The sequence below is a fragment of the Myxocyprinus asiaticus genome, chromosome 32 (genome assembly GCF_019703515.2).
Source record: "Myxocyprinus asiaticus isolate MX2 ecotype Aquarium Trade chromosome 32, UBuf_Myxa_2, whole genome shotgun sequence".
In the NCBI taxonomy this organism is placed as follows: Eukaryota; Metazoa; Chordata; class Actinopteri; order Cypriniformes; family Catostomidae; genus Myxocyprinus; species Myxocyprinus asiaticus.
This window is the reverse complement of record NC_059375.1, coordinates 42,725,838-42,745,949: the sequence shown is the minus strand read 5'-3', so window position 1 is coordinate 42,745,949 and position 20,112 is coordinate 42,725,838. Positions and strand designations below refer to the sequence as shown.

The 20,112-nt window shown below is 39.2% G+C and overlaps 1 protein-coding gene across 5 annotated transcripts in view; it reads left to right on the top strand.

The window, feature by feature from the left end:
* The window catches only part of LOC127423499 (disks large homolog 5-like), a 60,344-nt gene that overhangs the window by 27,762 nt on the left and 12,470 nt on the right, over positions 1-20,112 (top strand). For all 5 annotated transcript variants that reach the window (XM_051667850.1, XM_051667851.1, XM_051667849.1 and 2 more), the window contains 13 exons: positions 257-432; positions 1,717-1,820; positions 2,516-2,608; positions 3,651-4,529; positions 13,365-13,467; positions 13,621-13,756; positions 13,853-13,971; positions 15,599-15,679; positions 15,819-15,981; positions 16,715-16,877; positions 17,958-18,091; positions 18,315-18,467; positions 18,560-18,740. In XM_051667850.1, coding sequence (XP_051523810.1) covers positions 257-432; positions 1,717-1,820; positions 2,516-2,608; positions 3,651-4,529; positions 13,365-13,467; positions 13,621-13,756; positions 13,853-13,971; positions 15,599-15,679; positions 15,819-15,981; positions 16,715-16,877; positions 17,958-18,091; positions 18,315-18,467; positions 18,560-18,740 — 2,485 coding nt within the window. The remainder of the gene's footprint in view (positions 1-256; positions 433-1,716; positions 1,821-2,515; positions 2,609-3,650; positions 4,530-13,364; positions 13,468-13,620; positions 13,757-13,852; positions 13,972-15,598; positions 15,680-15,818; positions 15,982-16,714; positions 16,878-17,957; positions 18,092-18,314; positions 18,468-18,559; positions 18,741-20,112) is intronic.

Genomic DNA, 20,112 nt, shown 5'->3' with positions numbered 1-20,112 from the left:
ATCTTCACTTGCTGCTACTATGCTTTACCACTAGGTGGTGCAATCACTGTTCATGCAATGTATTTATTTTTCAATTAGTGCAATTCAGCATACTTTTATGTTTCATTGACATTTGTCATTAAAATACTTCCATAATAGTGCCAGAAAAATCAGTGAGAATATATTGTGAATATTCAATATATCCTCCATTCCTGTTGTGCATTGAGCCATTCTGTGTCTCCTGTGCAATTCTAACTCTTGTTTATTTTGTCCACAGAGTGAATGATTGGTTGTTGAAGATAAACGATGTGGATCTGGCCAATAAAGACAGAAAGGGGGTGATAAAGGCCGTGTTCAGTGGGGGCGGAGTCATCAACATGGTGGTGCGCAGGAGGAAGTCTCTGGGAGGACGTACGGTCACCTCTGTTCATCTTACACTGGCTGGTCACAAAGGTTAGATCACAGGTCTTTTCCATTCAGTGTAATCAATTTAACCTTTTAAGCTCTGAAGGTGTTTTTAAAGATTTCCTGTTTCAGTGGCATACCCAAAATTAAAGGCTTATAACTAAAAAAAACAAAAAACCCCAAAAAAACCAAGGAGGGTCAAGTGTTTAGTATCACTGTAAAGAAAACGTTTTTTTTTTTTTTTTTAATGATATAGATAATGATAAATTCTGAGACTCTCAGCCTAAGAAAATGCTGAAAAATCACAAAAAACTGAGCCAAAATTGACTTTTTTTTCCTTATTTTTCTTATTTTACATTATATATCTGTGGGTGTAAATAAGGTGGCTCCGAAAAAACTGCTTGTGTTTTGTTCCCAATCATGACAACTGTATCTGAGAAAAATTTATTGAAACGACAAAGCAATCAAAAGTTATAGCATTACAAATGTAAATTATCGTAGTGTACAAAAACATCTCCAAACAAATAAAACATAATAATTGTACATAAGAACTAATTACACATGCAAACACAACAATGACTAAAGGTTTGCATGGCATGCAGACATGATTTTAGTAATGAGATTTCACAGAATGAGTTTCATTCTGTGTCATTTGAGTCATCATTGAGTCTGTGTCATGTATTTGGCGCCATCTCCTGGTGGCCAGATGTAACATAGTGCTTCATGTGGATTATCTAATGATCTCTGCATCTGATTACCTTGTTTGGGCTCATTTGAAAGATAAATAATTGTATGTGATATTTTATGTTCCGTTTATTTTTCGTGAAGTTATAAGCGAAAACGCAACATTTAAGCAACACCAACATGATTGTCAAAGACATATTCTTAGCTATTACTCGCTATATTTTTGTCTGTGAGTAAGACAAATAGACTGGTTGTATTCTACTCTTTGAGAGCTTTCCAACAACATATGACACATGACTATTTGATCAGTTTGATGTTTTTACTAATTGCAATAATATGTACAGTGCAAATGTTTTTATAAATACTCAAAAGAGAACACTTCTGATTTGTCTGCAAATTTCAAAGCACTTTTGGTCATAATGTGTACATGCATTGGTAAGCAGAGCTTCTAAGCTTTAAAACGATACCTATTTTGTGTTGTTCAAGACTGTAGTTGTTAATATTTTGACACGTATTTATTTTTCTCGTGGGCCCATCTGAGCTTAAAGGGTTAAAGGTCAAGTAACTGAAGTCTCTTCTTACATATCTTCAGTACTGTGTTGTTGAAGCAGTATGATGCAGAACTCTCTCTCTCTATTTTGATTTCAGATTGTGGTGTTGGGTTGGAGAGTGGTGTGTTTGTATTGTCTATTTCTCCAGGCAGTCCTGCAGCCAGAGATGCATCTGTGTGTCCGGGGGATCGGCTTCTCAATGTGAATACACTGGTGTCATTTCCTTACATCGGTCTTGTACAGGGCTAGGGTTGGGAACCGAGAACCATAAAAAAAAAAAAAAAAAGGCTTATGTTTCCTTTACGGTTCTTGAACGTGTTATTCAGCCTATGCGGATGGGACAGCATGCTTAAATACTCTGATAAGAAATGCATTGCTTATTTCCAAATATTTCTGCTTCAAAATACTAAAAGAATTGTTAATGGAGCCAATAAGGAACCGGAATTCCTAAATTCCCTACGATTCCAATCCCCATACAAGCCCAACACGAAGGATGTTTTCTGCTGGCCTGATCAGGTCACTAGTTAAGCTTTTTTCTTGTTTTGCGAACATTTTCATTGGCCCTTCACAAATAGCAAAAAATGTGTTTTATTTTAACATTAAAAACTCCAACGATTTATATAATTTAATTTTAAATATTTTTGCTGGAAAACAGTGCGGTAAATCCCATTTTAACTGATGCTTTCTAGACTAATCAATCGTAATGTTTCCAATTTTGACAATGTCATTTATGTTAGCAAGCTATAATCTGATTGGTAGCAAGAGCAGAGGTTCATCTGCATGTGTATTGTCTCTTTAGAATAAATGTAGTGTTGTAAGCCATGCAGATCAAAGATCTCTTAGTTCATGTAATATGTCATGTGATTATTTTAAGTTTGTTCTATTTTCTCTGGCAGATAAATGGAATTTCAGTTGATAATAAGTCAGTAAGTGAATGTGAGAATCTTCTGCGGAGCTGCAGAGAATCGGTTTCTCTTTCCATCCTAAAGGTGAGATGTTATTGGTTACTTAACATTGTTTCCACCATCGGGCCGAATGGTTTGGAGAATGGTGAGTAACAGTTCCAGTAGCATTTCCATTGAGCACGGTTGGGAATGGTACGATAACAAACCATTTCCAACCCAGAATTCTCAGCATGCTTAGCTAACCATATTCCAGACTCACGATTGGTCACTCGCCCAGTCAGTACATTCTAATCCTGATTTTGCTGCACTACAGTGGAAAAAGAAACCTCAGCCGTATCCACGAGCCTGGATCGATTCAGCAACAAGAACCGTTCGGCCCTGTGGTGGGAAAGTGCTTTTAGTTTAATGATTATGTGTATGTGATCATTGCCCATGTCTGCCAAACATGTTGAGTGATCCAAACATCATCTGCAGCCTGAAACTGAACTTTAAATTGGAAGTTTGGAGTGAATGCACTTATCTGCATAGAGAGATATAGGATGCTCCCTGGCTCCCTATTTAGTGAATGACTTAACCTCCAGTGTGCTGTCTGTCTGCACTGGTCTCAGAACAGTTTGAAATGCACCTTACTCTCATCCTAACTCCATATAAAGCCTCTGAAAGCAACATTTTTCAGCTTTTGCATGAACCCATTGTTTCTCAATGTGAAAATGCATAATAAGCATAGGATTTCTAATGAAAACCTTGTGCTGTTGTACACATTAGTGTACATTGTGTTTAGCAGTGTGGCGTTTCGCTCAAATGTAAAAAACGGCATATCGGATGAAACTAGAGACTCTAATCTTTTGATTCAAACAGGTTTCAATTTAAAAACTTAATTTGGTTTCTTACCAGATGTAGTTTTGTTGGTGTTTCTCCCAAAGACAAACTCTGCTGTGGTCGGCACTATGTTGTTTTGTCACATGAAAGTTTAACCCTTTACTGACAGCACAGAGTCTCCTGAACTGAGCTCAGTCAGTTTAAATTAATGTAAATTATGCATTGTGTATAGCGAAGCCAAAATATAATGTTCACACATGTGTTCGTGGGGTCGCACTTGGTTAAAGATGTTTTTCCCTCTTCCCAGTTCTTTCCTCAGAGTTTGTCGGGTCAGAGTATCGCTGAGAGCCCACGTGACTGCGAGAGGAACTCCAACGGGAAGTCGACAGACCATCTACAGCCCTGCAGGAAACAGCCAATCAACAGCCACGCCACTCATAAAGACATGTACAGTCCCACCCACGACATCGATGGTGAGCGCAGCCAACGTTTGCCGCTGTATTGCCCAGAACCTTATCACGAGATCTGCTGTCCGCATCCAAACCCTAAACGACCCCTGACCTGTCAACCTGTTGCCCCCGGTGACTGTATCACAGCAGAGGTGGGTCAGGACTGGAGATGTGTCCCACAGAAGCAAAGTGGCGGCACTTGGCCCAAAATGATGGCTGTTGCAATGACGACTGCCGATAGTGTACCTCCGCTCTCTATTTTTAAGACTCGAACGAAGCGGAAGTCGATATTTGACGCAGATACGTTTAAACGGCCAGAAACGCCATCCAAACTGGACTATGTCAGTTTGTCTCATATGCCCAAACATTCCCCACAGGGCTCCTGGTCAGAGGGGGTGCCACAAATACCACCCGATCCACCCAAACGCAGCGATTCTTTCAAATTCAAACACAAAGCGCAGGGAAGCTCCGCCTCCGATTCAACCATCACCACAGGCTCTCCCCCAGCCACACCCATTCAGACCACACCCTGCCTCAGTCCAGGAGATAATGCCAATCCTGATGCTGAAGGTCAGGACCAGAGTGGGAATGTTAATCAGAGAGGGGGGTCTGGTGGGCCGTTTACAGAGGAATCGCCTGGATTGGGTGCAGATGAACTGGAGATGAGGAGAGGAAGACCGAACTCTGCACCTGCCCAGCGCCGCATTCTTACGCCCTTGAAGATGCCCTTTCCACAGGTACTTTACCTGTAACGCACCTGCCTGACATTTTGCATTATTTTCATTAAAAGAATAGTTCAGGCAAAAATTGAAATTCTGTCGTCATTTACTCACCCTCATGCTGTTCCAAACCTGTATTACTTACTTTATATAGAACACAAAAGGAGATGTTTTTTTACTTTTTTTAAAAGGTTGCATACAAATAAAAAATAACAAACAACAACAACATTGGCCTATTAGGTACATTTCAATGTCAATTTAAATAAATACCACCAAAAGTAAATAAAATCCATAAATAGGTAGATAAAGTGGGTTGCACCTTTATTTGTGTCCATCTTCCTGTTCTAGTCTACCTTGATATATATCCTCTCCATTTCTCCCAATATTTATCAAAAAATGCCCATTTGCAGTCTTAGCATATATGTGAGTCTTTCCATATTTCGGCAACAATTTGTTCCTATTGGATTTTTTTTTTTTTTTTTTAATCCCCTTTTCTCCCTATTTGGAATGCCCAATTCCCACAACTTAGTAGGTCCTTGTGGTGGCGCGGTTACTCACCTCAGTCCGGGTGGCAGACGACAAGTCTCAGTTGCCTCCGCTTCTGAGACTGTCAATCCGCGCATCTTATCATGTGACTCGTTGTGCATGACACCGCGGAGACTCACAGCATGTGTAGGCTCATGCTACTCTCCGCAATCCACGCACAACTTACCACACGCCCCATTGAGAGCAAGAACCACTAATCACGACCACGAGGAGGTTACCTCATGTGACTCTACCCTCCCTAGCAACTGGGCCAATTTGGTTGCTTAGGAGACCTGGCTGGAGTCACTCAGCACACCCTGGATTCGAACTTGCGACTCCAGGGGTGGTAGTCAGCGTCAATACTCACTGAGATACCCAGGCCCCATTCCTATTGGACTCTTGTTGGAGCTACTTGTTGCATAGTCTGGTGATTGCTTTCTTAGCTGCTACCAGTAATAACAAATATATGTCTCTTCTAGTGACCAACTCGGGTGTAAATCCAAGGTATAAAATAAGGGCCATATTATCAATTTCTATTCCTAGCATTTCTTTAATAATTGAGTATATTTCTGGGGGGCCTGGGTAGCTCAGTGGTAAAAGACGCTGGCTACCACCCCTGGAGTTCTCTAGTTCGCTACTTCGATTCCCAGGGCGTGTTGAATGACTCCAGCCAGGTCTCCTAAGCAACCAAATTGGCCCGGTTGCTAGGGAGGGTAGAGTCACATGGGGTAACCTCCTCTTGGTTGCTATAATGTGGTTCGTCCTCAGTGGGGCACGTGGTGAGTTGAGCGTGGATGCTGCGGTGGGTGGCGTGAAGCCTCCACACGCACTATGTCTCCGTTGCAATGCGCTCAACAAGCCACGTGATAAGATGCACGGGTTGACGGTCTCAGACGCGGAGGCAACTGGGATTCGTCCTCCACCTCCCGGATTGAGGCGACCATGAGGACTTAAAAGCACATTGGGAATTGGGCATTCCAAATTGGGGGAAAAAAAAAATTTTTTTTTTGTATATTTCTTCCCAAAAAGAGTGTATAATGGGGCATGCCCAGAATATATGAAAGTGATCAGCTGTTATGGTTCCACATTGCCTCCGACAGTGCGCTTGATTTGTTGACCCAGAGCGTTTGGCCTTCAATTTGGGCGTAATAAAAAACGTATTATGTTCTACCAGCAAAATTCCCTTAGGGCCTTGAGTTACTAGTACAACACTGTGTCTGCCAAACATTCTCCCAGTCAGCCTCTGATGTATGACATGCCTTTTCTTCTTCCCATTTTTGTTTAACATATTGGGTGGTGGCCTTTGGCGTCTTGAATGCCTGTGTATAATCTCGATATTTGCTGCTTGCTGTCCGTTTCGCTATAGGCCGTGGTAAATATATTAATCAAGAGTGGATAAACCGTTATACCTCTTTTAATTTCTGAATTGTAATAGTCCCTAGCCTGTAAATATCTTGTTTTTCGAGGACAAATTCAGAGAATCCTGGTACTCCTCACCCGATAAAATAGAACAGTAAGCGGTTATTCCTTTGGGAATAATGCATTCAGACAAAGTTTTGTCCATTGATTTAACTTAACACTTAATTTTCTGCCTACAGTAATATCCCTCAAGATAAATTGAATTGGGAACCGTATTTGTAAAGTTTCTAACTGTTTCCATCTAGATGTATAGCTCTTATCACACCAGCAGATCAAGGGTCTTATCTGGGTTGCACAATAATAATCTTGTAAACAAGGCGATGATCTCCCCCCTTTATCTTTTACTAATTGTAACGTGTTAAATCTAGTTTGAGGTTTCTTCCCATTCCAGATAAATCTGAATATCATTCTGTCTCAGTCACAAAATTGTTTCAGAGTCTGGAATAAATAAAGTAGATGAGATATGTTCATTTTAACCATTTCAATCCGATTGGTCATGTCTAGTGGGAGTAAGTTCCACCTAGCCATGTCTGATTTTAATGCCTTAGAAATAGGGCCGTAATTACTTTAATAAAGCTTGGTTATATCCCTTGGAAGGATTATTCCCAAGTACTTTATATGTTGAGTGTCCCAGTTAAAATTAAATCTCTTTTCCAGAGTTTGTGATGGTAAAACATTGTATGACAAAATATGGGGTTTTCTGGATACTCACTGCATAACCAGAGAGGGCCCCAAAGGACTCAAGGGTGGACATCAAATGTACAATACTACGCCTTGGGCCAGCTAGATATAGAAGTATGTCATCAGCATACAGGGAGATCATCTGTTTGTCCACTTGAACTTTTATTCCGTTAATTTCTATGTTTTCCCTAATCGTTTGGGCAAGCCGCACTATAAATAGCGCAAATAAGGATGGGGATAGTGGACAGCCCTGTCCAGTACCTCTTTCTAACGAAATATTCCGGGACAAATAACCGTTTATTTTAAGTCTTGTTGTAGGTGCTGAATATAATGTTCTGGTACATTGGATAAATTCTATTTTAAACCCAAATCTGCTTAATACTTGATAAAGGGATTCCCATTCCACTGAATCAAATGCCTTTTCCGCATCTAAACTAAGAAGGACTGCACTAGTTTTGTTTTGCATTATGTGGCTCACAACATGAAGTGTACGCTTAATACCATCCTCGGTCCAAATTAGAGGCCTGCCCTCCCGTTGGACTCGCGCGACGCAACAGAGTGCGGCGCGGGACAAGTTTTGATTGCTGGGTGCGGGCGGGAAGACACTGATGTATGCGTGGGAAGCGGGAGAAATAAATTAATCACGGGACTCCCGCAAAATATAAATATCTAAACACAAAATAAAAATTACTTTCGTTTATTTTATGTTTATAGATACACAATATTATTTGTGTTATTCTTTTAATCCCTCTGGCTTCTATTACAACAAAAATAAGCGATTAATTAGTGCATGGTTGGTGGCTCATTCATAAAATTCTTCCTTGTGCTTCATGCGGCATAAGCATGAAGGCGGATCCCTTAGTGCCATAGATGTTAATGCTTTATTAAAGAAAGGTCCAAGCAAAACGTGAAACCAACCACAGGTAAATCAGATATTTGGCAATGTGTTAACGAAATGTGTCTCTTTCCGATTTTACGGGTGGGAATTGGAAAAAATAGCCTATTACACCGGAGCGGGCAGGAGCGGGATAGAATCTTATGTGAGCGGGACTGAAAAAATTGCGTAGACCTCTACCTGCGGGCTTTTGCGGGCAGGAGCGGGACAAAAGGTGAAAGTTGTGGGTGGGAGCGGGATTAAATATAAAAAAATTTGCAGGAGCGGGACAGAATCTCGTGCGAGCGGGCGGGAGTGGGTCTGAAAAATCCATCGCGCACAGACCTCTAGTCCAAATCAATTAATTCAGGCAGGATAGTTTCCCATCTCTTTGCAAAAATTTAAGCATATATTTTGTAATCCGCATTTAGGACTGAGATGGGTCTGTATGAACTACATTCTTTACTATCCTTTCCTTGGATTTCCTAGGATTGCGGGGCTTCTCCCTCTTTTAATGTATGATTAAAAGATCTTAGGAGTAAAGGTGTTAATTCATGTCGAAACGTTTTATACCATTCTGATGGGAAGCAGTCCGTTCCTGGGGATTTGTTTGTCTTTAACCATGAAAAAGCTTTATCTAGTTCATTTGGTGTTACTTTCTGCTGTCAAAATTCTGTTTTGTCATTCTTCAATTGAAGGCAGATCAAGAGCGTCGAGAAATGTATTAATTGACAGGGTATCTACGTGCGAAGTTTAAGAGTAGAGAGTTCTGTAATAGTATTCAAATGAGTTTTGAATATCCTCTATGTTAGTACTTATATTCCCTGTAACTGGGCTTTTAATTTTACTGTTTTCTCTGGTAAGAGTTTCATGGCTCTGAAGCCCATCTCATAAAACCTCTGCTTGGAAAACTTCCTCCTTTTATATATTGTTAAGCTCTTCTTTAAATTTCTTTATTTGGTTCAATATTTGTGTGTCGTTTTTCTGTCTGTGCTGACATTCTAGATTATTCAGATTTTCCTGCGGATCCCGTAACTTTAGTTGTTTCACCTTTTTCCGGAATGAAGTCAGTGCTATGAGTTTTCCACGTGTAACAGCCTTAAAGGCATCCCATAATACGTGCTGTGAAACTTCTGCGTTGTCATTATCCTTCAAATATAGACAAAGGTCTTTTTTCACCTGTTCTTGCACTGCTATATCATTTGTAAATGCCTGTATTTAGGTGCCATAATCTATTTTTTGATTGATAATCTAGATGAAATTTAAGATTAACCCCTGCATGGTCTGATACATCTCTCACGCCTATGTCACAACTTACAATGCGATGTTGGTCTGATTTCAACATAAAAAAATAGTCTATCCTGGGGTATACTGAGTGACGGTCTGAATAATATGTATATTTTTTACCTGAGGGGTGTAAGTCCCTCCAGACATCAGTTAACCCTAACTCTTTAAGCAATTTCTGTACCATTGAGGCCTGTGGGGAAATTTCTGTATGTGACTACCACACCTGGAGTCGTGAGTGCAAATCCAGGGCGTGCTGAGTGACTCTAGTCAGGTCTCCTAAGCAAGCAAATTGGCCCGGTTGCTAAGGAGGGTAGAGTCACATGGGGTAACCTCCTCGTTGTCGCTACTCAGTGGGGCGCGTGGTGAATTGTACTTGGATGCCACGGAGAATAGCGGTAACGCGCTCAACAAGCCACATGATAAGATGCACAGGTTGACAGTCTCAGACGCGGAGGCAACTGTGGTTTGTCCTCCGCCACCCGGATTGAGGCGAGTCACTACGCCACCATGAGGACTTGGAGCACATTGGGATTTGGGCATTCCAAATTGGGGAGAAAAGGGGAGAAAAAAATAAGTTCCGTATGTACTCCCTGGCAGAGCATAAATATTAAACAACGTCACCTCTTTCTGATCTAGTTTGCCCTTAACTATTATAAATCTGCCTTTCTTAGTATTTCAGATACTAATTCAAAATTTTGTGAGTTGGGAATAAAAATAACTACTCCACGTTTTCGGCCAGACCTATGTGACAAAATGTACCAAAGGCAACTGGAACATGAACATTGAAATTCAGAACAAAATTAAAGTACATACACCATGGATTTCCAACGCAAAGTTTATACCTTTAAACAACTCAGTGACCGAGGGGAAATCCTCACGCTAGACGAGGGCCACTTTTATTGTGCTAAAAGTCGCAAGAAAAAGTCCTCAAAAGAAAATAAAACGTTCAGAAATAGTCTCATGTATCGTTTTTTCCTGCATATTTTAGGTGGGAGTTCCTTCACAAATAAAAAAGCCCTTAAAATGGTTTATAAGGAAAATTTAACTATCAATCTAATGTCTGAAATACCCCATAGTTGACCAAAAGTCCTCCAAATACAGACTGTGCTTTGGAAAACTTTGGTCCCACTGCCTAGGAAAACTTTCAGTCTAGCCAGATATGGTGTCTGAAATTGTATTTGATTGTTCTTAAGGACTGTCTTAATGTTACCACACTCCTTTCTGCATTGAAGAACTTCAGTAGCATAGTCGTGGTCAAAGAAAATCCTTCGACCCTCCACAATTATCTCTCTCTTGTTCCATGCGGCACGCAGGACCATCTCTTTCACTCTGTATTCTTGGAAGCAGATTACTAGTGATCTAGGTTGGTCTTCGTCACCCAGTCTTGGAGCCAGAGCTCTATGAGCTCTCTGTATTTGTAAGTCGATGTCCTTAACCGAATCCAGATCTGATTTAATAAGTTTGGCCACAAATTCAGAAACATTATGCCCCTCACAACCCTCGGGAACTCCATAAATGCGTATATTGCTGCGTTGCGAGCACCCTTCTAAATACATGAGCTTGGCTTGCAACTTTTCTTGCATTTTCCAGACATTAGTGATCACATCTCTCGCTTCCACAATCCATTCTTCCACGTCAGCTATTCGTTTCTCTGCTTCATCTATTCTTTCTACCGTAGCTTGAAGGGTATTTGTGGCTTCGATGAGTTTTTGACCTCTTTGAAATCTGTGAAGTCATTCCAAATGTCATCTCTGAATTTTTTACTAAATTCTTTCAATTCACCTTTGAAGTCTGAAAGCAGGGCCATAATCTCCGAGTGTATGGCGTGTATGCTGTCTTGAATGGCTGTTTTAGGTTTCGTTGAGAGCATGGACGTGTTAGCATCGCTATTTTGTCGATCGGCTTCGTCATCATCATCAATTTTCCCCTCTTTCTCTTGTCTTACAGTCAGTTTCCCTTCACCTTTGTGTCTGTCTCCTTTAGCCATATTTAGATACAATTTTAACCGGATCTGTGGTATTTGAATTGAGGGATTAGTAACGTCGACTGGGAGCGTTTCTCTCACACCGCCATCTGCTGAACGACCAAACCGGAAATTCCCATAGTGCCTCACTTGAAAGCACACTTAATGACCCCAAAGTGTCGTAAAAGTAGTTTATGCGTTTCGTGCGTCATGTTCCAAGTCCTCTGAAGGCTTACACTAGGTTTTGGTGAGAAACAACACAAAATATAAGTCATTTTTCAGTGAAAATATTGAAGGCTGTTGTGTGTTAAATGCATGAGACTTTATTAGGGGCCAAATTGTTTTTGAAACATTGCTAGAAATAATTTTCACACAATAAATATTAAAATGGTTTGTTTATTTCACTCTTTGTTTAGATGATCGTAGTTTTAAACATGTACATTTTTTGGATTTTTAAATTGTGTAGTTTAATATTAAAAGTCTGGGACAAGGATAAAACAGTCAGTTCTATACATTAACCCTTTAAGGTTGGATGGGCCCACAAGAAAAATAGAAATAATCATCAAAATATTAACAACTACAGTCTTGACCAACACAAAATAGGTATCGTTTTAAAGCTTAGAAGCTCTACTCTCCAATGCATGTAAACATTATGACCAAAACTGAACAAGTGCTTTGAAATTTGCAGATAAATCAGAAGTGTTCCGTTTTGAGTATTTAAAAAAAAATTGCACTGTACATATTATTGTAGTCAGTAAAAACATCAGTCTCATCAAATAGCCATGTGTCATATATTGTTGGAGAGCTCCCAAAGAGTAGAATACAACCAGCCTATATGTTTTACTCACAGACAAAAATATAGCGAGTAATAGCTAAGAATATGTCTTTCACAATTATGTTGGTGTTGCTTATATACTGTGTTTTCGCTTATAACTTCAATAAAAATAATCAGAACATAAAATATCACATACTTAGAGGAGGCGATTATCTTTTAAAAGAGCCCACGCACAAGGTAATCGGATAAATAGATCATTAGATAATCCACATGAAGCACAATATTACATATGGCCACCAGGAGATGGCGCCACATACATGCCACAGACTCAATGATGACTCAAATGACACAGAATGAAACTCATTCTGTGAAATCTCATTACTAAAATCATGTCTGCATGCTATGCAAACCTTTAGTCATTGTTGTGTTTGCATGTGTAATTAGTTCTTATGTACAATTATTATGTTTTATTTGTTTGGAGAGGCTTTTGGACACTATGATAAATTATTTTTGTAATGCTATAACTTTTGATTTCTTTGTCGTATCAGCACAAAATGTTTCTCAGATACAGTTGACATGATTGGGAACAAAACAAAAGCAGTTTTTCGAAGCCACCTTATTTATACCCAGAGATATATAATGTAAAACAAGAAAAAAAGTACATTTTTGGCTCAGTTTTATTATTCTTTATCATCAGTTTCTTTGGCCGACAGTCTCAGAATGTATCATAATCTATATTATTAAAAAATTTGACAAGTTTTTTGTACAATGATACCAAACACTTGACCCTCCTTGTTTTATTGTAGAGTTATTAGCCTTTAATTTTGTGTGTGCCACTGAAACAGGACATTTTTAAAAACACCTTCAGAGGTTAAAGACATTTGAAAAGTACCAAAAATAAATGACCTGGTTAAAAAGTTTCCAATTCAGTTTTAATGCGACCTTAATATAACAAAAATAAAGAAGTTTAAATCTGTTCATTTTAATACAAATCAGCCTAGTATTTGTGTCACTCATAGCATCACATATGAGTCTGTCTCCTTTGAACCTTCTCCTGTCACAAAAACAACTCTCTGTAATTTTGTTAAACTGCATCATGTTTAAGTTGCCAAAAAGCCAAATTATAACTCGCATTTGGTGCTTTGCTAGTGTTCATTTCGGACTCCGACAGGTAATCAGATAATGTCCTTTAATACTTTATATCATTACATGTACTGTCTCTTGTGCTCACCTGTATTGCTGCTCTGTAACTCACTTAAACTGCTACAGGTAATGTATGCTGCTTGTAATTCAGATTTCAGTTCTTCAGTGTTCTCTCCTCCACTGCAGAGCTTCTCTCATGATGAACATTCTCCTGAGCCTGTGGATCTGGTTCGCTTCTCCCCTTTCCGTTCAAATCGTCATAGTACAGGCTTCTCACCTGGACAACCACGTGAGTTTCACACCACAAACACCTACACAACAATGTTAGTTAACACCTCAAATAGGCTGGCTGACTTTCCAGCGACAAGCAATTTGTTTGTCCACACTGAACCACTTTTTCTACTTTTATTGGTGTTGACAACATTTCATTGTGTATGTCTAGATGCCACTTCAAGAACTCTGTCTCCATACCCTGCTGTCACTGCGGTGATGAGAAACCCAGTGTACACAGCCTGGAGTCACGGTGTCAAAACCACTAACTCACCATCTGCTCCAGTACAAACATACACTCAAGTCAGGTACACACAGACACACATAGACACACACTTTCTGTGTGATGTATTAGGTCTGTTCTACTGTGAGATAGTAAATCTGTGTGTTGTTGAAAACCTCAGTCCACAGCATCAGGGACGCTGGAGTGTGGATCTCAACCACAAACGTCCTGGTGAACTCTTCGACAGTTCCCGTGGATCAGTACATAATACCAACTCCCTGCCTTCCACCGCGAGACAAGGTCTACACACACAAACAAACACTTCAAAGGAAGTCTGTCACTCTCTCATCTAGCAATCACCAATTTGGGTCTCGTAATAGTGAAATTAAAATTCGGGGATGTCTTGATACCAAGCCAAGGTCAGGTAGACCAAGAAAGATTTCAGCTACAACTGCCAGAAGAATTGTTCGGGATACAAAGAAAAACCCACAGGTAACCTCAGGAGAAATACAGGCTGCTCTGGAAAAAGACGGTGTGGTTGTTTCAAGAAGCACGATACTTGTTGACCCCTCTCCAAACATAGCGCTTATGTTTGTGACCATAAAGCTCTATTTTGGTCACGTCACTCCAAATTACAGTGTGCCAGAAGCTATGAGGTGTGTCAAGGTGTTGTCGGGCATATTGTAACCGGGCTTTTTTGTGGCATTGGAGCAATAAAGGCTTTTTTCTGGCAACTCGACCATGCAGCTCATTTTTGTTCAAGTATCGTCGTATTGTGCACCTTGAAACAACCACACCGTCTTTTTCCAGAGCAGCCTGTATTTCTCCTGAGGTTACCTGTGGGTTTTTTGTGATTGAACAGTACTGACTGGCATTTTCAAGGCTTTGGATATCTTTTTATATCCTTTTCCATCTTTATAAAGTTCCATTACCTTGTTACGCAGGTCTTTTGACAGTTCTTTTCTGCTCCCCATGGCTCAGTATCTAGCCTGCTCAGTGCATCCACGTGAGAGCTAACAAACTCATTGACTATTTATACACAGACACTAACTGCAATGTAAAAAGCCACAGGTGTGGGAAATTAACCTTTAATTGCCATTTAAACCTGTGTGTGTCACCTTGTGTGTCTGTAACAAGGCCAAACATTCAAGGGTGTGTAAACTTTTGATCAGGGCCATTTGGGTGATTTCTGTTATCATTATGATGTAAAAAGGAGCCAAACAACTATGTGATAATAAATGGCTTCATATGATCACTATCCTTAAATAAAAGACTTTATTGCATCATCAGTCATATTTTCAAAATCAATGCCAAAATTTCACAATTTCTGCCAGGATATGCAAACCTTTGAGCACAACTGTATGTAGTCAGTGATTGGTAATTTAAAAACTGTAATCATGTCATTGGCAATCTAAAATCTGTAGTCTGTGAATGGTAACCTAAACTCTTTAATCTGAGATTGGCAGTCTAAATCTGTAGTTAATAAACATTTTATTAATCTGTAGTAAATCATTGGCAATCCGTGATTGGTAGTGTATTTTCCAGAATATAAATCAGAATATACATTTTTCTTTTAACAATGCAAGTTTGACCAGGTGTGATTTTATATTCAGCTTGAAAATATTGTGATGTAAAATCTATGAGTTATGATTGATAATCACCATAAATAAATAAATTAATTAATCGGTGATTGGTAATATCAAATCTGTGATCTGTGATTAATAATCTAAAATGTGTAGACAGTGATTGGTATTCTAAAATATGTAATTAATCATTCATCTAAAATCTCATATAAAAAAACCATCTAAGATTGGTAGTCTAAAAGCTTAAATCTGAGATTTGAAATCCCAATCTATAATCAGTAATTGGCAGTCAGAAATCTGTCATCAGTGATTGATAATCAATATGTTTGTGTGTTTCTCTGCAGGTTTGTCTCGGTATCAGGAGCAGCGCATTAAGATCCCCACCACGCCTCGCTACGCCCGGTCCGTTCAGGGCTCAGACAGAGGTGCTCTTCACTCGCAGATAATTGAAACTTTTTCATTTTTCAGTATTACACATTGTTAGTTAGTGTACGTCCTTAACAATACAGTGCGTTTGTTTCAGTAAAGGAATGTATTTTAATTTTTTTTTGCTGTGTTTTTCAGGATCTCTGTCTCACTCTGACTGCAGCAGCCCCAGTCTTGTAACTCCACCCCTCTCTCCTCTGGACGCCACCTACTTCACCGGCAGCCAATCACAGGGCTCCATCTCCACCCAGACCAGGCTGTCAGTCAGCCCTGTGCCTTTAGGAGACAGAAGAAGAGACAGGTAGAAATCAAAACAGCCGTCGTCAAGTTGTGAGCTGTCTCGAGCCTTTAGTAGTTTGGGCCGTTCATTCTTTCCTTCCTCTTTTAGTTTATCTACATAAAATCTTCTTTACTCCTGTTCTCCTTTCTAGTCTGTCTATTTCTCTGTCTTTTCTCCTTCCTGCTGCAGATGTGTGTTGCGCAACAGTTCTTACCTGAAGCTTTCTCGAGCTCAGAAATCGTGGTTTGCGTCTTTACGGACCCTAAGGTTTGTTCTGTAAATCTGATGGTCTCCGTGACATGAGCCAAGAATGCTGTTGTCATGCAAATCACAACAGCAGGGTTGCAAGTGTGATATTGCTTTTATACAACAGTTCCAGTCTGGGTAACCCCCCCTCCCCCGCCCCTTGAGCATTGCATATGTTGCATATCCCCTTTTTGCAAAAGCAACCAAACAAACTATTTAGACTTCATTGAAAATTAAAATGTAGTTCAAAAACCTTATATTTTTTACTTCTATTTCTCTGTTTCTGCATATAAAAAATCTCTCCCTTAAATGCACGCTATTAAACAGCTTTTATACTGATACACCATAAATCTGTTATTCTGTATGCACATATTGCAGTGAATGCATGAGTATGTTATTGATTGTGCTGTTACATTTTGTAACACACAGTTGTAAACATGTATGGAGTCTATGGACATTGGCACAAGCCTTTTCAGGTGTGTAAATAACATGTGTTTTTGTGTTTCAGGTCGTACATAGAGGAGCCACGATGTGTCACTATCCCCAAAGGGGCGGAGCCTTTGGGAATTTCCATTGTGGGCGGGGAGAATGGAGGCATTTTTGTTTCTAAGGTAACGGGGGGAAGCATTGCTCAACAGCACCACCTGGAGTTTGGAGATCAGCTCCTCGAGGTATGTTTTTAAAGGGATAGTTCACCCACAAATTACAATTCTGTCATAATTTCTTCACCCTCATGTTGTTCCACACCCATATGACTTTCTTTTTTCAGTGGATCACAAAAGGAGATGCTAGGCAGAATGTTATCCTCAGTCACCATTCACTTTTTTTTAGGGGCAGTGAGTGGTAGCTCAGAGGCTAACAGTGAGAAACAAAGAGGTCCTTTTAACCCTTGTGGACTGTTCATTTTAGACTCACACTTGTATTGTTCGCGGTCAGATTTGACCGAAAGTGTGTAATTTGTTTTATTTTTATTTTTATGATAGAAAAGTAATAACACTAAATTCAGTAAAGTAAAAACACTCAAGTTGTGCATTTTTGGGGGGATTTTTATGCTATTAAGATTTGATTTACCTTTAAATGTATTAATTACACCATTAATTTGCAAATGCAAATACGCTAATTTATGTTAATTTCACTAAAGTAAACACCTACACTTCTATAAGTTGAAACATGAAGAAAATATGAGAATGTATCATGCATTGGGGTCAGATTGCTACCATCTAATGCAAAAAAATAACAATTGCATGATTTGAAAATCATGTCATGAGAAAAATAACCAGTAGATAGCTGCAGACATCCACTAATTCATTCCTGGTTGTAACAAGATTAATTTGCGGTGTTCAGCATTATGGATGTGTTATATGGTCTCACCCATTTATTTGTGTGTGTTTTCTGCATTGTGGCTGAATTATTGATTTCATTTGACAAATTAAAAAAAAAAAAATTGCTCTGTGGTATAGTCTCACCCATTCATTTCCTGTGATCGGTCAAATTTGACCGCAAACAACAAGTGTCGTGTCTCTTTTTGTTACACGGCCTAGACTCATCAAATCCAGTCCAATTTTTTTTGTGTGTCTGTGTTCAGATGGCATGTATAGGCAAAGTAATCCAAGCATCGAGCCCAAGTATACCATTTTTATTAAAGAAACGAAGTTGATTTCGGTCAAAAATGACCAAACCATGCACAAGGGTTCAATTGAAATCCTAAATGAAATGCATATGTGAATCTCTTTTCTATTTCTGTGATGTAGTTTAATGGTGTTAATCTGAGGAATGCCACAGAGCAGCTGGCGAGACTTATCATTGGCCAGCAGTGTGACACCATCACTATACTGGCACAATACAACCCACACATGTACCAGCTGGGCAATCACTCTCGCTCGAGGTACCCACACACATTTTCAATAGAGCAATGTTTTGATAGAGCCTTTTTGAAGAAATCAACTACTTATAGATGTCTCAACATATTTAGACACACTTTAGTTTTAAAGGTATAGCTACAAACTTGGTGCAAGAAAGCTTATAAGTGGACTTGAGGGGGAAAAATACAGTACATGCTACAAAATGTGTAAAATATAGCTTTTTTTAACTTGCTTTTTTGATGTCAGCTCCCATATGGAATCATCCATAAGCTCTCACTCGACACCCGGAACACCCGACACACACTCCAACGTAGATGCACTCAGTGAACATGACGAACGCAACATGACCCCGCTCTCCAAACTGGCCACGCCCACATCCAGCCCTCACAGTGTCGTCAGGTAATAAATGCATTGATTTGATTGACCTGCTTCCTGACCTTGTCCACTGCTCTGATTGGTCTAACTGTGTTCTCTGCTCTGTGATTGGCCAGGGACCGGAGTGAGGGCGGGAAACAGGCGGAGCCGAGGCAGTTGGTGCTGAAGAAGACTCAGGTGGATCTGGGCTTGAAGCTCTGTGGTGGAAATCTGACAGGTGTTTTTGTGGAGAGTCTGGAGGAGGACAGTCCTGCTAGAGGAGCTGATGGTCTGCAGCCTGGAGACGTCATATTGGAGGTATAGACGAGTTGAGATGTTCAGTTTTTTATTGTCATGTGTAATATATGTAACTAAAGAAAAATAAAGATGAATAGAGAATGGTAAAAATCTAAAGTTTACGTTTTGACCGATGAATTTCCCGACTTGTTTGTGATTACTGGATACAGATCGTTTTAGAGAGATTGCACTCAATAAGAAATATTTCTAGCTGATGAAATACTTTAGAGCTGAGTATAGTGAGAAAATATATATATTTACTATAGGTATTTCCATTACTTTTAAAGATTTTATTAATTTCTATGACTTTTCCAGGCCTGGAAATCACAATTTTAACCCTACAAAGGTTTTTATACCCTGGGGAATACAGACATGTAAGAGGCTGATGAGAGGAGCAACGAGTGGGTCTGTCAAATTTTTGTAAACAATATTGAAAAGGGGGTTCCTGAAAATACTGAGGACATGCAACTTTTATATTTAAAGTCTGGCATAAACTCATAAACTCAAAAAAAAACATAAGGCAGCATTTTTTGAGAAGGCAGCTGACCTCGAGGCAATTCTTTTTTTAATTTCTTGATATCTGAGCTGTAAAATTGTAAATAAAAGCAATATTTTAGAACAAAACGTGGAATGTATTATGTGGGCCCTAACGTGTTGGAAAATAGCAGTTCATTTATACTCAGAGGTACTTTTTAGAGGTTAACCGATAGTGGATTTTGCCGATGCCGATAACTATGCTGGTGGAAAAGGCTGATAACCGATTAATCGGCTGATTAATCGGCTGATTAATCGGCTTTTTTTTAAATAGATGTATAGAATGATTTATAAAAAAATTACAAGTCTTTCCTTACTATGACAAACACAAACATAGAGGCTACAAGAGTTATATAAAATCACAAAAGCAGTTTATTGTTTAACCAAAATCCCAATAACAATCAGAAAAAATGAAGATTTGGTGCATAACACGGGACTTTTAAACCGAAACACACGGGGACTCTTATTTTGAAATGATGGAGACTTGTTTCCTTTGCTATATATTTAAGTATTAACCAAATTAAGCTTTTCATAGCCTATATAATTACAAGATGAAAGTTTTTTTTTAAATATATATATATATATATATATATATATATATATATATATATATTAACTTGATGAGGTTTAATGAGGAATAAGGTTTATTACTACTCACAAGATATGAAGTTCGAGACACGATGTATGTGCTGACGTGGCATGTTTCCATATAGTCGCATTTTTCGTCCATGTCCTCGCTTCAGTTTTGATACTTGATTATCTAATCAAAATAACAGAATATGCATTGAAGTGAAGATTAAAATATGGATGAATATTGGCAGTGATGAAATAAAAAACGTATAAACATTTTGGCATTTTT